This window comes from Musca autumnalis, unplaced genomic scaffold (assembly GCF_047663935.1).
Source record: "Musca autumnalis isolate F117 unplaced genomic scaffold, ASM4766393v1 scaffold_3, whole genome shotgun sequence".
Classification (NCBI taxonomy): domain Eukaryota; kingdom Metazoa; phylum Arthropoda; class Insecta; order Diptera; family Muscidae; genus Musca; species Musca autumnalis.
This window is the reverse complement of record NW_027411866.1, coordinates 5,578,075-5,592,301: the sequence shown is the minus strand read 5'-3', so window position 1 is coordinate 5,592,301 and position 14,227 is coordinate 5,578,075. Positions and strand designations below refer to the sequence as shown.

Genomic DNA, 14,227 nt, shown 5'->3' with positions numbered 1-14,227 from the left:
TCCTTTACGTGCAAGAATCTTCAAGTTTTACCACTTTTTACTCGAAAAGCGTTCCTTTACTTCAGACACCATACAATTCATATGAGTGCAGGTTACAACTTATACTACTTTTGCCGGTTTTACCACTTTCAAAAGTAAAGGAACAGACCATATATTATCGAATTAAAAACACCTAACCTAAAATCTATTGAAATAAATATATGCTCTGTCCCAGAACCTGCAAAAATCTACTATTTTTTACTACGATGACATTTTTTTCTTTATGTTTCGGAAAAAAATTTAAAAATTAGAAGATTCTCGCAGTTCTGGAACAGGCCGATAAATTACTTGGCTTTTCGGTTTTGTGGATGTGAGAAATAAAATCCGTAGTCACGCGTACAAACTTCTCGGAAAAGTAAATTGTATTTTGTGTATTTTTATTAAATAAAAGTAATTTTTTTCTCCTTTATTTTTCTGTGAAGTCGTTGTGCAAAATGTCAACAAAAGAATAGACATTTCCCCCATTTTTAGCTCTGTTCCTTTACGTTCAAGCATCTTCAAGTTTTACCACTTTTTACTCGAAAAGCGTTCCATTACTTGATGTAAGCATACAATCATGGTAGAACAAGAAAAGGTAGCAGCAATACCCAGCTGACTGAACTGGGTTGTAGTGTTAGTGTCAAATTTCATATGACATTTTATACATTTATTTCTATTTCGATGTACATTAGGGACATATATTTTTTGAGAAAAAAAATATATCATTCGGAAAAAACCATTTCCCAGAAAGACTTCTTCATATCAATGATATGTAACCTCCTCCAAGTTCGAACGATAAGCCGCGCAGTAAATCACCGCTTGTAGAGGCGATACAACGTTTGTTAATATGTGAGGTATTTTGTTAAAATTTAAAAAAATAAAGCCCTAATAAACATGTGCTTCTTTGATTTCTAAAACAAAACATTGAAACAGCTTCTCCTTTTTCTATGAATTTCCAGCGACCCCAAACTTTTCTGCAAGAATTCTACTTTCTGCGAGAATTTATGCATTTACCCCCAGTTTTTGTAAAAATTTTTATTCTTCTCACACGAATTGTCAAATTTTGTAGATCGATTTACTCGCTTTAGCGCAAATGTAGAGCGCTGATTTTTAAATGAGGAATCCTTAATGATATATGGAACGGGTATACGAAAAATTAGATGTGTATGTCATCTGGGGGCTGAGCTATGAATGCCTAAATTATTACGAATATAGACGAACGAACAAAAATAAGTTACAAAAACTGGGGGTTAGTGGAATGATGTGGAACCATAAAAATTGAAAATGTAACGAATTTTCATTCATGTTTTCCAAAATATTCAATCAAATGTGAAAAATTATTAGTTTTTTAAATTCCAATAATTTATAGACATTTCCTTGTTTTGTTTGCATTTACGTTGACACTAAGGTTTACAAACAAAAACAAATTCCTTTGTGGTTGTTGTTCGAGTTGTATTTGTTGTAGTATTAACTTTACCTTGTATTTGTTCTACCATGGCATACAATAGAGCAGTTTACAACTTTTGCCGGTTTTACCATTTTCAGAAGTATCCAAGTATTAATTTTGATAACAAATTGATAATATCGATAGCTATCAATTTTTTGGAATGAAATATCGATAATATCTAATGTTGGGAATATCGATAGTTTGCCAGCTCTAGTGAGGGTACATCGTAGCGCCAATCCAAAGTAGTTTTCAACATAAGTTTTATATTAATTTAATATACGCAATATTTTGTAAAATGTCTTTTGCTGCTCCCTCAACACCAACGAAAAGCAAATCAAACTCCAGCCAATTGCAGACGTCAGTCGGAGCAGGAGCAGCTCACAATTTGGATGATATTAATATGCTGTTGTTTTTGGAAGCCACCAAACGTAAAGCCGAGAATGAAACAGCCATAATGCAAAAAATTGAGGAATCTTATAAAATCTATCAACGAAGACGTCATGAATATACACATTTGTACTCGCGCTATGTGGAACTTCTGAAAAAGGCTGCCACACGTCGTGTGCTGAAAGAGCATGGGGTGGCAAAAAATATGGATCTTAACAAGGCCATGGAAGATGCACGTAACATCAGAGAAAAACTCAACAGTGGTAGTGCCACAGATTACATCGACAAAGAAGAATTGGAAAAGTTTAAAAAGCTTATTTCATCCGGGAATAAACATGATAATCTTAGACCGTTGCGCATGGAAACGACAGAGTTAAAAGTTGCCACCAAGGCCATACAATCATCTATCGAATCCACAGAGGCCGCCATTGATAATGGCATCAATCAATGTTTGGATCTTTTTACCGAAGAACTTGATATGGAGAATTTCCCGAATTTGTATCGAATGCACGAAACGGAGAATAACTGAAGAAAAATCAAATACTTTTCATGTTTTTATTTATTATTATTATTCTACAATAAACGTTATATATCTTCATGTTAGATGACTGTGTCTCTTTTTTCGTTTTCCAGCCAGGATTAGACTCTTTTTCTTTTAATGTTAGGGAGATGTGCTGATATACTTTCTACAAACAATGAAGAGAATGAAAGAAACAACAAATCAATGAAACGAATTTTGTATGTAAATGAAATGAAAGGAAGATGATGGGGTGTTGGATAGAGGAGGTAGTAAGGGGAGAAAGTGGGAAAGTCTACAGGAGGTTTAAAGATGTTTCAAGAGACATTTACCACTTTGAACGTTTTGACCAGTCTTTAGGCGTCCAATGTAGGCATTTGGAATCGATGCGTATTTTCCGTTTTTCCATGGCCTTTTTATGTTGGTCTATTGTTTCACGGTTTATGCAAACAATATACTGGCCCTTATAGTAATTTATCAGGTTGAGGTTTTGTAAGGTGGATATGACATCTTCCTTCTTAATGGAAGTCACTTCGCAGATGTCACTAGAAAAAGAAAAGAGATTTTGTTTACATTTATGTTTGTTATCAGCGTGCTTTGCATACTTAATTGTTATGGTGGGTTTTTCTCCATCACTGTTAGGTTTCTGACTAATAAATATTTCCAGTATGGTTTGAGCCCAGTATGAACGATAAGACAGTAGACCCAAATCAGAAAGTGGTTTCTCCGGAGAACCTGTTTTGCCTTCAAATTTGGATAATTCATAACTGAATTCAATTAACAATTTACCATAACCCTTTCGCTGGTACGGTGGCATTGTCAAAATACAGGCAACATTGTAATCTTCCGTACTTTCTTTTTCCTTGGAAAAATACCCAACTATGTGAAAACCTCTGCTATCATACTCTGTCATTACATAGAAGAGAAAAGGATCTGTGTCGTAATACAAAGTTTTGTGATCGAGAAATAGTTTCGCCAATAAACACAAATTTTGAGCATACACTTTGTTTTTGCGTCCATCAATTTCAAAAAAGGATATTGTGTTCTTGCGATATATTTCATTGCCAGGTGGATGACGAAGATTGCACTTTACCAAATGTCGTTCCAGACATTTTCTACTTTTGCGATATTTCAAACAGAATTCGCAGATATAGATGCAGGGCATTTGGCAAATTTCTTGAGGATATGGAGAGAAATACCAAGGTTTGATACGATGTTTCCCTAGTTCTATCATTTCTATGTTTTTCATACGCGTAACTACATCGTCTTGATGTATGCTGACCATGCTGCCCGACTGGCGTGGTGTGGCACTTTTACCATCTTGAGAAACTTCTTCGTGGGCAGGTAGCAAGGGTGGAACGGTTGCTGTTGGGGCTGGAGACGTTTCCGGAACAATTGGAGGAGCTGGAGGCAATGGCGTGGGTATAATCTGTAAGATGTTGAATATTAGTAATACATGAAGTTGTTTTACGATGGGGGCATACCGACTTTATCTACCTTTCGTTTTCGATTAATTTTCTTTTGTAATGCAGCCGCTAGTACTGCATTACCATTGACCACCTCACCAGCTCCTGGTTGTGGAGATGTGGGGCGGGAAGCACTACCTGTTACCGAAAGAAGTTTTTTGGGTGTTGTTACTCCGGTACTTGCTCCTGTCTGAGTGCCATCACGTCTGGGAAATTGAACCTTTCGTGTGTCTAGATCTTCCTCCGTAACCCATTCATCCAAACGCTTGTTAACTGGAAAATAATAGATTTAATTTATGGTATAGAAAGCCATGTAACTATGGTACTTACAGTCCACGTAATGAACATAAAACTGTCTCTTGCCATCATGTTCCTTTATGCTAACAATCTCAGCCAAAGGCCAATCGTCCGTTTTGTGCATACGAACTGAAAGTCTGCAGCCCTCCGTCAAGGAGGCCTATAAAAGGTTCACAATGTGTTAATATCCACGAAATTAATAGATTCTGACTTACCGTAGACTCGCATATGGATGAAACATCCTCGTCAATATCTGTTTTTTGTTTCATAATTGCAATTTCTTAATTTGTTTATTTTTATTTATTTCTTCTAAGGGTTTTGTTGTTTAATGGAATGGTTCAATAAAACTATTCACTGAACGGAACTGGAGTAGAGGTCTAGAATTCGAAAACATGATTGGTATACGAAAGCTGTGTATTGTGAAATAGAAGAAATTGAAACTGTTAACCTTTCTCTTATGTTACACGCTGAAACTTTCATACGAAACTTTCCCATTATTTTGGCGTTCTTAGGTCGAGTTCTCCATTACAGTAATTTCATAAAATTACATTTGTATGGAACTCGATCTATGAACACCAAAATAATGGGAAAGTTTCGTATGAAAGTTTTAGCGTGTAACATAAGAGTTTGGAAGAGGCATTTACAGCTGTTTTTGTAAAAATGTTTGCCTGTCACACGAACCGTTCGTACTAAAACGTATACGTTAAAAATGTGGGTTTTGAAAATTTTGCGAACCATTCTTTACCCCCGTTTACACATGCAAGTAACTTGCGACAGTTGTGTGTACATATTATAGTCGAAACTTTATTTTTTTCGAACTGACACATGAAGTTACTTTCAAAGCACTTACATTGATTACTGACAATGAAATTTTATCGGCAGTGAGGTTGTTAGTTAAAAGTTTTCGTCTATTTCGGAAAAGCTTTTATATTTCAGGGTTTCCATAATGCTTATTTTGTGAATTCTGCATCTGCCTCAGTACGTAATGTGTTGCTTGATGGCAACCCCGACAATCAGATGACAAAAATAAAAGAAGACAAAATTAGGTATGCTCGATAACTTCGCAAGTAAAAAGTATTTGCAAGTTCTTGCAAGTTCTTGCAACTACTTCTCATTTCTCTTTTACTGAACTACTTTGTTATGGAACAGCATTTTGTAAAAGTTTGTCCGAAATAGACGAATTTCTACAAAGTTTGTACAAATTTGTCCAAACTTTTGTGTTATCGAACAGACCTATTGTAAACAAATTTGTCAAAAAATAATTAACATATGGTCTGTTCCTTTACTTTTGAAAATGGTAAAACCGGCAAAAGTAGTAAAAGTTGTAAACTGCTCCCATAGTCGATGGTCAGACTAGCACGATTTCAACATGGCGACGTCAAGTTTATAGGCGAGGGGTATGAAGTAGTGAAACCCATGTACATGGTTTTCTGTGTTTGTTGTGTTGCCCCTTCTTGTTCTTCGTTGCAAGATTTTTTCTTCAATTTTCTTTCATTTTTATTTTCTCAAGCAAACGTTAACAACAAAACAAACATAAATATATTTAATAAAAACATTTAATTAATGAAATAGTGAAAATTTAACTATTAATATTAATTTAATTATTAATGTTAATTATTTTGTGTTGTTTTTGGTTTATTTATGTCTTTTTTTGTTTTTATTGGTATGACAAACACAACAAACGCGAATGGTAAAATAAAGAGGACACGCAAAGATCTTAAATTTCACGTTATCGTGTGTGGACATTAACGAAATTTGAAAAGAAACTTTAACGAAATTGGTTTCATGAAACCTTGCCAGTCTGACCATCGACATTGCATGGTCTTATGCTAAGTTTACATTTACGAAATCCACTCGATTTCAACTGTCAATTCCATAGCTCAAACGTCAAATGAAATCTCATCTGGATTTCATTTGACGTTTAACCTATGGATTTGACAGTTGAAATCGAGTGGATTTCGTAAATGTAAACCAAACATTAGAAGTAAAGGAACGCTTTTCGAGTAAAAAGCGGTAAAACTTGAAGATTCTTGAACGTAAAGGAACAGAGCTATAATAGTCGTGTTCATTTACATGCCTGAGGTTACCAGTTTTTACCACTTTATACCCGCAAAATGTTAGTCCCGGTCCACAGTGTGGACACTGGAACCCGGTCCGAGCTTTCCGCCAAAATCAGTAGATTTCGATTTGAGCTGTCAAAATTCATTTGTCAGTTGAATTCGCTGTAATGTAGAAAAATGCCACACTGTAGAGAAACAGGTAGATGCATTTCGAAAAAAAAAAAAATAAAAAAAATCATGTTGTACACTTTAAATTCCAACATTTGTTGTGTTTTGTATGAGAATTTAATTTACAATAACATATTTTGACAGTTCGATCACAGCTAAAACAATTTCTGGAGGGTTGGCGTTTTTTATTTGGGATGACGACTTCTATTTTGTTTTTCAAAATAGCCAGACTAAATCCCATAGTCGTTGTTTTAATATTTTATTAAAACAACTTTAATTTATTAGTGGGAAAAAATTTGCGATGTTTACCAAGGGGTAAGGCAGGGAAGATTATAGTTTCAGATCTCGCCACAGATCTTCATCAGTTCCCTTGTTTCTTGTTTTCCAACAAGAAACTTTTTTATACCCAAGTGTCAATTGCCCGCTCAATTAGTCCCGGTCCACACTAGCGTGAATTTCATTAAATTTCATGAAATAAGGCGTTCTTAAATCGAATTCCTCACTGCAGCAATTTTGTGATTCTACTCTACTATGGAAGTCGATCTAGAGACGCATAATTTCATGAAATTTTGTAATGAAATTCACGCTAGTGTGGACCGGGACTTAGATACGTGTGCAAAGAAACACTCTGATAGAGAATTTCTTTGGCATCACCTAAACTCGAGCAACTTCACTTGCAAACAAAACCAAATCTTTCCCACTGCTATGCGTAAACATCGCCAATTTTCCCACTAATAAATTAAAGTTGTTTTAATAAAATATTAAAACAACGACTATGGGATTAAGCCTGACTATTTTGAAAAATAAAACAATTTATTTCTGTTTATGAACTTTGTTTTTCTTCAAATTCGCTTGGTGGAGGACGTGTATTATTGGGTCATGGGACATAGCAAAAAGTTGGTCTGTTCCTTTACTTTTAAAAATGGTAACAGGGACAGAAAATGGTAAAAGTGGTAAAGTGCAATCATATAAATAGTATGCTATTAAAAGTAAGGGAACACTTTGCAGGTTAAAAATGGTAAGAAATGGTAACCTCAGGTAAGTAAAGGAACACAGCTAGTTTTTACAAAAACAGGCTGTTAACCACGACGGCTGAACCCTTATAAGCAAGTGGCGGGCGGCGCGCCGCCGGCTGACAAACGACTCGTTTCCACGTGTTTACGTGTTTGTTACTCTGTTTTCGGGAGAAATATTTATTTTGTAGATATTTAAATATTTATATTAAATTTGTGCTAGGTTTTGTGTGAAAGTATAGTAAATATGGGTCGTAAGGGAAAAGCTAATCCATTTGCTGCTAAGAAACGCCAAAAACGCGAAAATGTGAGTGTTTTCCTATCACTCCAACACTTGAGATTTGTTTATGTTACCGTTCTTATTTTTATTCTCTAGCAAGGAAAAGATACAAGACCCGAAGGACCTTATGAGGAAATTGTTCGTGACAATGAAGCCTTCCTCAAGTACTATCACATGCAAAATATATGTGCCGATGAACAGGAATGGCAACAATTCTTGGCTTCCATACGAGACAACTTGCCGGCAACATTCCGAGTAACAGGTTTCAAGGGGGAAGCAAAGGCATTGTTGGACATAATAGAGAAAGATTTGTTCACGGAATATATTAAAGGCGTGGCTGAGTTACGTGGAAAGTCAGTGGAGGAAGTTGAGAAACCTTTGTGTTTGCCATGGTATCCGAATGGAATGGCTTATCAGTTGGATTTAACACGTAAAGACATAAGGAGATCGGAGCCGTTGTATCGCCTGCACAATTTCCTCATTAATGAAACAAATGCTGGTGCCATTAGTCGTCAAGAGGCTGTTTCAATGATTCCTCCCCTAGTATTAGATGTCAAACCCACCGATAAAGTACTTGATATGTGTGCTGCACCTGGCTCAAAAACGGCCCAATTGATTGAGGCACTACATGCGGAGCCTGAGAAATATAAGATTCCTCCTGGCTTTGTTTTGGCCAATGATGTTGACAATAACCGCTGTTATATGTTGGTGCACCAGGCTAAACGTTTGAATTCACCTTGTTTTGTGGTTACCAATCATGATAGTGCCTTCTTCCCCAATTTGTTGGTAAGTATGGGATTGATAAATTGTGGCTTATGTTTGGGTAACAAACGGATCGTTATGAAACTTTTACAAAGTTGTCCTTAAAGGTACACAAGGACACCACCAAAGACCGCAACTGCTCTCAAACATAAATCACAACAAAGTTCTGCCATCAACAAGGTTACCCCATTTTTTTAATTTTCTATTTTATTATCTTCCCTGCAGCAAACTGAAAGCGATGACTCCAAATCCATCTTGAAGTTTGACAAGATACTTTGTGATGTCCCCTGCTCCGGTGATGGTACTCTACGTAAAAACCCTGATATTTGGGGAAAATGGAATTTAGGCCAGGCCTATAATTTACATGGGTAAAGATATTTTGGATTGCTTTTTGAGGCATGTTGTTAATTTGTTGTTTTCAACAGCGTACAATACCGTATCACCAGACGTGGTGCTGAAATGTTGGAAGTTGGTGGTCGTTTGGTATATTCCACATGTTCCTTGAATCCCATTGAGAATGAGGCTGTGCTGCAGCGTATTATTGCTGATTCTAATGGTGCTTTGGAAATTGTAGATGCATCACATTTAGTACCTGGCTTGAAATACATAGCTGGAATGACCAAATGGAAATTAGCTTCCAAAGAGGTGGATGAAACCTACAGCAGCTTTGAAGAAGTTCCTGAGAAATACCACACTATTATTAGGCCAAATATGTTCCCATTACCTGATATTGAAAAATATGGGTTGGAGAAGTGGTAAGTAAAGTTAAGGTATGAGATTTATAGTAAGGTAATAATAATGTTCTAAAACCGTTCCAGTATTCGCGTGCTGCCACATCTTCAAAATTCAGGTGGATTTTTCGTTGCCGTTCTGCACAAAAAATCTCAATTACCATTTGAGAAAAATGATGTTAAAGATTTGGTTGATAAACCAAAACCGGAAGTTAAACTGGATGAAGAGGGTAAACCTATTGAGGAGAAATCTGTACCCTGGTAAGTATAATCTTATTCACTATCAGATTCTAACCACGATGCCAAAATTCAATTCAATAATTTGGCCAACAAAATTTATTTACCCGTTTACTTTATAAATGATTTAAATGTAAATAACAAATCTATTTAATAAAAAGGGGACCGCAACGCAAGCGCAGACGTCTCCACGGCTACAAAGAAGATCCCTATGTTTTCTTTGAGGAAAATGATGCTGATTGGCTGGAGATTAAGAAATTCTATGATTTGGATGATTCCTTCAATAGTCGTTGTTTGTTGACACGTTGTGTTACCGAGAAAAAGAAGAATATTTATTATTGTTCAGAATTAATTCGAGATTTGGTGCTACTCAATGAAAATAACATAAAAATTATTAATACTGGTGTCAAGTCCTTTGTTCGCTGTGAAAATCGCCACACCCAACATCCATTCCGTTTGGCTCAGGAAGGACTGCAAACTACCAATGCCTTTGTGGGACCAAGTCGTCGCATTGTAGTGGAGAAAGAAGATTTGATTTTGCAATTAAATTGTACAGATCCCACAAAACCTCCCTCGACCACAGAGTTAAAGGAAGCCACGCAACAAAGGTGTAAAGAATTGAGTAAGTTTGGAGACCAGTGAAATATTTTTGTTATGAAATATAACATTTTTGTGTATTTTTCTAGGCGTGGGCAGTTGTATATTGAAATATAGTGATGAGCGCTTCACATTACACATTGTCGGCTGGCGTGGAACCTCCAGTTTACGTGCCTACGTCGATAGTAGTGAAACCCTGCATATTTTACGTTTACTCGGAGCCGATATTAGTAAATTTGGTTGGTTGTTGAATTAATAATTATTTTGAATTGTTAATTTAAACTTCTATTGTTGTTTTTACAGAGGTTAACAAATACGAAAAAGCCAGAGAAGCAGCTGCTGCCTTGGCCGCTGCCGAGGAAGTATCAGAAGATGTTGCCAAAGTTGCCGAAGAGGTTTTAGAGGAAGTAGAAAATGACTTAAATGAAGCAGCAATAACCGAATAGTTTTCATAGCTTTAAGTTTTTTTTATCACACTCACAAAAAAGCAATTACATTTTTAATTGTATTCGTTTATTAGTTAAAAAAACGTGAATATATGCTGCTATTGCATATATGACACTTCTAAATGAAATAGAAATACAAACTACATTATTCGAAAAACTACACGATACGATTTGTTTATTTCAATCAAAAGTTCAAGGTAAAAAGGGATATTTGGAAATTTCCTTTCAATTAAGAACTATCGAACTCAAAATACTATAATAGCCTATCAATACTTGCTTACTTGGAAATTGATAAATTGGGTTTCAATAAAATCACTCTCAAATTCCTGCCACTGCTTGTAGATAGTTCCAAAACAGTTGTTTTCATATTTCCGTTTAAAGAAACAAGAATTTGAGCACTACTTAAAATGACGCTACACATATGCTCCAATTATCATTGGCATCCTGTTGCAGCGATAACAACGTAAAAACTCATACGAGAAAATTACATTTACGTGACTATAATAGACATTTTGTTTGATTGCTGCAAAAAGAGACGGTAATAGAGAAAATGGAAGGAAAGAGGAGTATAGTATGATACGTTAGTGACGTTGCAGCTGCTGCTATTTCTTTACTAGTAAGGATTCCATTTTTTATATCAACATAAACCTCCATGTTTCACTTAGAGAATATGAGAATATGTTGGTACTGCTGGTGTGCGTAACTGTGTGTGTTTGCAGAAAATAGCCGGAAGACAAGCAATCATTTAAGCGGAAATAATACTGGAACTGTTGCTTGTTTTCCGGTTGCAAACAAACAGCAAAACAAAATTAGACAAGACATAGTCAAACCCAGCACGTACTAACAATTTGGCATTCACCCTTCTGAAGGTTTTTCCAACCAGCAGAAGTAGTGTTTGTTATCTCTTGATGTCCCAGCTATTTGTTTGTATTATTTTTTAATGCATGACTATTATTAAATATAGATATAGTGCTGTGAATCGTTTAATGATGGTCGCGAGTAAATGGGAGTGAGCATTATAAGGTGTTTTAAAATTATATTGGTATATCAACTACTATGGGGGGAAATTAAAAAAAAAATACTTTTTGCAGTATTTATTGTTTAATACGTCACATGTTTTTAGCAGCTTTCACAGTCGAGCAGAAGGAAGTCATTATGAACGAGCTGAAGTGAGTCTTTATAGACGACCTGAAGGGAGTCTTTATAGACGACCTTCGATATAGTCTTTGGTCCGTAAAGCACGGAGGAGGATCTGTTATGGTATTGGGTTGTATAAGTGCTTCCCGTGTAGAAAATCTTGTCTTTATCGAAGGAATTATGGATAAGATGTGTCATGTAAACATTCTGAAGGATAATTTGAAAAGTTGCGCTGAAAAAATGGGATTGGGGACAACATTCCAATTTTATCAAGATAAAGATCCCAAGCACAAATCACTCATTGTTCGAGAATGGAAGCTATATAACTGTTCAAAAATGATTCAAACACCTTCCCAATCCCCGGATTTGAATCCTATATAAAATGTCTGGAGTAGTTTGGAGAAAAATATATGAAGTCATGACATCTAAAGTATAGGAACCCTGAAAAATGTCCTGCAAGAAGAATGAGGAAAAATTCAAATTTTTTGCATCGAAAATTTTTTCTGCCGAAAAGGCTAAAAGCTGCAAAGAATAACAAACACCTAAAAAATCCTTTACGTTTAATAAAGCTTTTAGTGTGGATGCTTTTCGCTGTGAGGCAAAAATTTACATATGTATGTTTTTTTAACAATTATTATTTTGTATCTACATATGTATGTATATACATACATAAATAAAAATCAAATGTCGTTCGTTGGTAATGGCATCAGTTGAGAACGGCTGGACCGATTTGGATAATTCTTCCTGAGAAAATTTGACCACATCTCCAATTCTCTCTGTTTAGTGCTTCGCTGTTTGGAATTCCGCGCCTTGTCATCACTTCATCCACTTGTTTGCGCCATCTATTCTTTGGCCTGCCAATTCTGCGTGCACCGCCATGTGGCTCGAATTTATACGCCTTTTTAGCGGGTTCATCATCGCTCATATTATATGGCCTAGCCAACTCAATCGCTGCATCTCGATACAGCTCGTGGTTCATACGACGTCGATATTCACCGTCAACGCAGATCGGTCCGTAGATCTTTCGAAGAATTTTTCTCTCAAACACGCCAAGCACTGCCTTATCTGCTTGCGCAAGTACCCAGGCTTCGGAACCATACATCAGCACGGGTAATATCAGTGTTTTGTAAACCGTTATTTTTGTTTGACGAGTTGTGGCTGTGTTTCTAAAGTGCTTACTTAAGCCAAACTAGCTTCTTTGGCCAATACAATTCTTCTTTTTATTTCACAACTGATGTCGTTTGTTGTGTTTACGGAGGTGCCGAGATAGACGAAGTCTTTTACTACCTCAAAATTATAGGAACCAACTTCCACAGTTGGTCCGAGCTCAATGGACGCATTGCGCGTCGACACCATCAGCTTGGTCTTCTCGCCGTTTACCGCCAGACCCACTTTAGCAGATTCTCCTTCGACCTACATAAAGGTATCGGTTACTTCTTTTACTGGTCGTTCCATGATGTCTATATCATCAGCATAAGAAAGTAACATGTTGCTATTGGTGTAGATTGTACCACTTCTTTTGACGTTTGCCTCTCGTATAACCTTTTCTAGCAGGATGTTGAAAAGTTCACACGAAAGGATGTCTCTTTGCCTGAAACTTATCTTAGTACAAAACTCTTCGCGGAGGTTCTTTCCTATTTTAACTGAAGATCTTGTGTCAGTTAGAGCCATTTTACAAAGCCGAATGAGCTTTTCAGGGATACAAAAACCAGACATTGCTTGGAATACCTTCGAACGTAGCGGGCTGTCGAAGGCTGCTTTATAATCGATCTGCATCTCTTGGGTCTTCTCTAGGTAAATATCTGGTCAATGGTGGACCTGCCAGGTCTAAATCCGCATTGGTATGGTCCAATTGTTTCGTTGGCCATGGGCTTTAGTCGTTCGCACAATATCCCTGAAACTATATTGTAGGCGATAGGGAGAAGACTTATGCCCCTCTAGTTGGAGCATAAAGTTTTATCTCGTTTCTTATGGACGGGACACAGGATGCTTAGGTTTCAATCGCCGGGTACGCGTTCTTCCTGTCAGATGGAGCTAACTAGCTGATGCATACACCTTATCAGCGTGTCGCCTCCGGCTTTAAACAGCTCGGCTGGTAGGCCATCTGCTCCTGCTGCCTTATTATTCTTCAACCGGTTTATTGCTGTCTTTACTTCATCTTGGCTGGGTGGTATACATTCAATACCATCTTCTGGGATTGAATCTGTGGTATCTTCGTCGACTTGCCTACTCTTAGAAAAATGCTCTTTCCATATCCTAAGCACACTATCTGTATCAGGTACCAGATTACCTTGCTGGTCTCTACAGGAGGATGTGCCAGTTCCAAAGCCATCAGTTTGATGTTTCACTCTTTGGTAGAATTTTCGCACTTCATTCTGCCTCCTGTACATCTCGATTTGTTCACACTCCCTCTTTTCCATCTCTCTCTTTTTCCTGCGGAAAAGACGTTTCTCCTCTCTCCTTTTCTCCCTGTATTTCTCTCGTGCGCTACGCGTTGCTACGGATTGTAAAGTAGGCCTAAATGCCGCATTTTTCTCTTCGTTGGCAGCACGACACTCCTGATCATACCATGGATTCCTTGGTGAAGGTCTCTGGTATCCAAGTATGGATTTTGCGGCTGTTTGCATGGAGTGGGCAATGATTGCCATTGCGTTGATATGTTAT

The 14,227-nt window shown here is 36.9% G+C and overlaps 3 protein-coding genes across 6 annotated transcripts; 2 read left to right on the top strand and 1 right to left on the bottom strand.

Annotated features, from left to right (window-relative positions):
* Nucleotides 1-1,760: 1,760 nt before the first annotated feature.
* Nucleotides 1,761-2,381, top strand: dgt4 (dim gamma-tubulin 4). The gene has a single exon (XM_073972652.1). It carries the CDS (start codon nt 1,761-1,763, stop codon nt 2,379-2,381), a length of 621 nt encoding a protein of 206 aa, XP_073828753.1.
* A 12-nt stretch (nt 2,382-2,393) lies between these two features.
* Nucleotides 2,394-4,496, bottom strand: Tip60 (Histone acetyltransferase Tip60). Of its 4 annotated transcripts, none has more exons than XM_073979424.1 (6): nt 4,348-4,496; nt 4,166-4,292; nt 3,858-4,108; nt 2,975-3,798; nt 2,702-2,914; nt 2,394-2,538 (listed from the first exon to the last, which is right to left on the bottom strand). In XM_073979424.1, coding segments are annotated over exons 1-6 (1,470 nt in total). In that variant the 5' UTR covers nt 4,402-4,496; the 3' UTR covers nt 2,394-2,537. The 4 variants fall into 4 exon arrangements, with proteins under 4 accessions (XP_073835525.1, XP_073835528.1, XP_073835524.1 ...); XM_073979427.1 differs by having other exon boundaries at nt 3,867-4,108; XM_073979423.1 differs by lacking the exon at nt 2,394-2,538 and having other exon boundaries at nt 2,566-2,914.
* A 2,949-nt stretch (nt 4,497-7,445) lies between these two features.
* Nsun2 (tRNA (cytosine(34)-C(5))-methyltransferase Nsun2) lies at nt 7,446-10,583 on the top strand. The gene is made up of 8 exons (XM_073972153.1): nt 7,446-7,680; nt 7,750-8,439; nt 8,641-8,783; nt 8,841-9,170; nt 9,234-9,407; nt 9,545-10,005; nt 10,070-10,219; nt 10,284-10,583. Exons 1-8 carry the CDS (start codon nt 7,621-7,623, stop codon nt 10,424-10,426), a joined length of 2,151 nt encoding a protein of 716 aa, XP_073828254.1. The 5' UTR covers nt 7,446-7,620; the 3' UTR covers nt 10,427-10,583.
* Nucleotides 10,584-14,227: the final 3,644 nt, after the last annotated feature.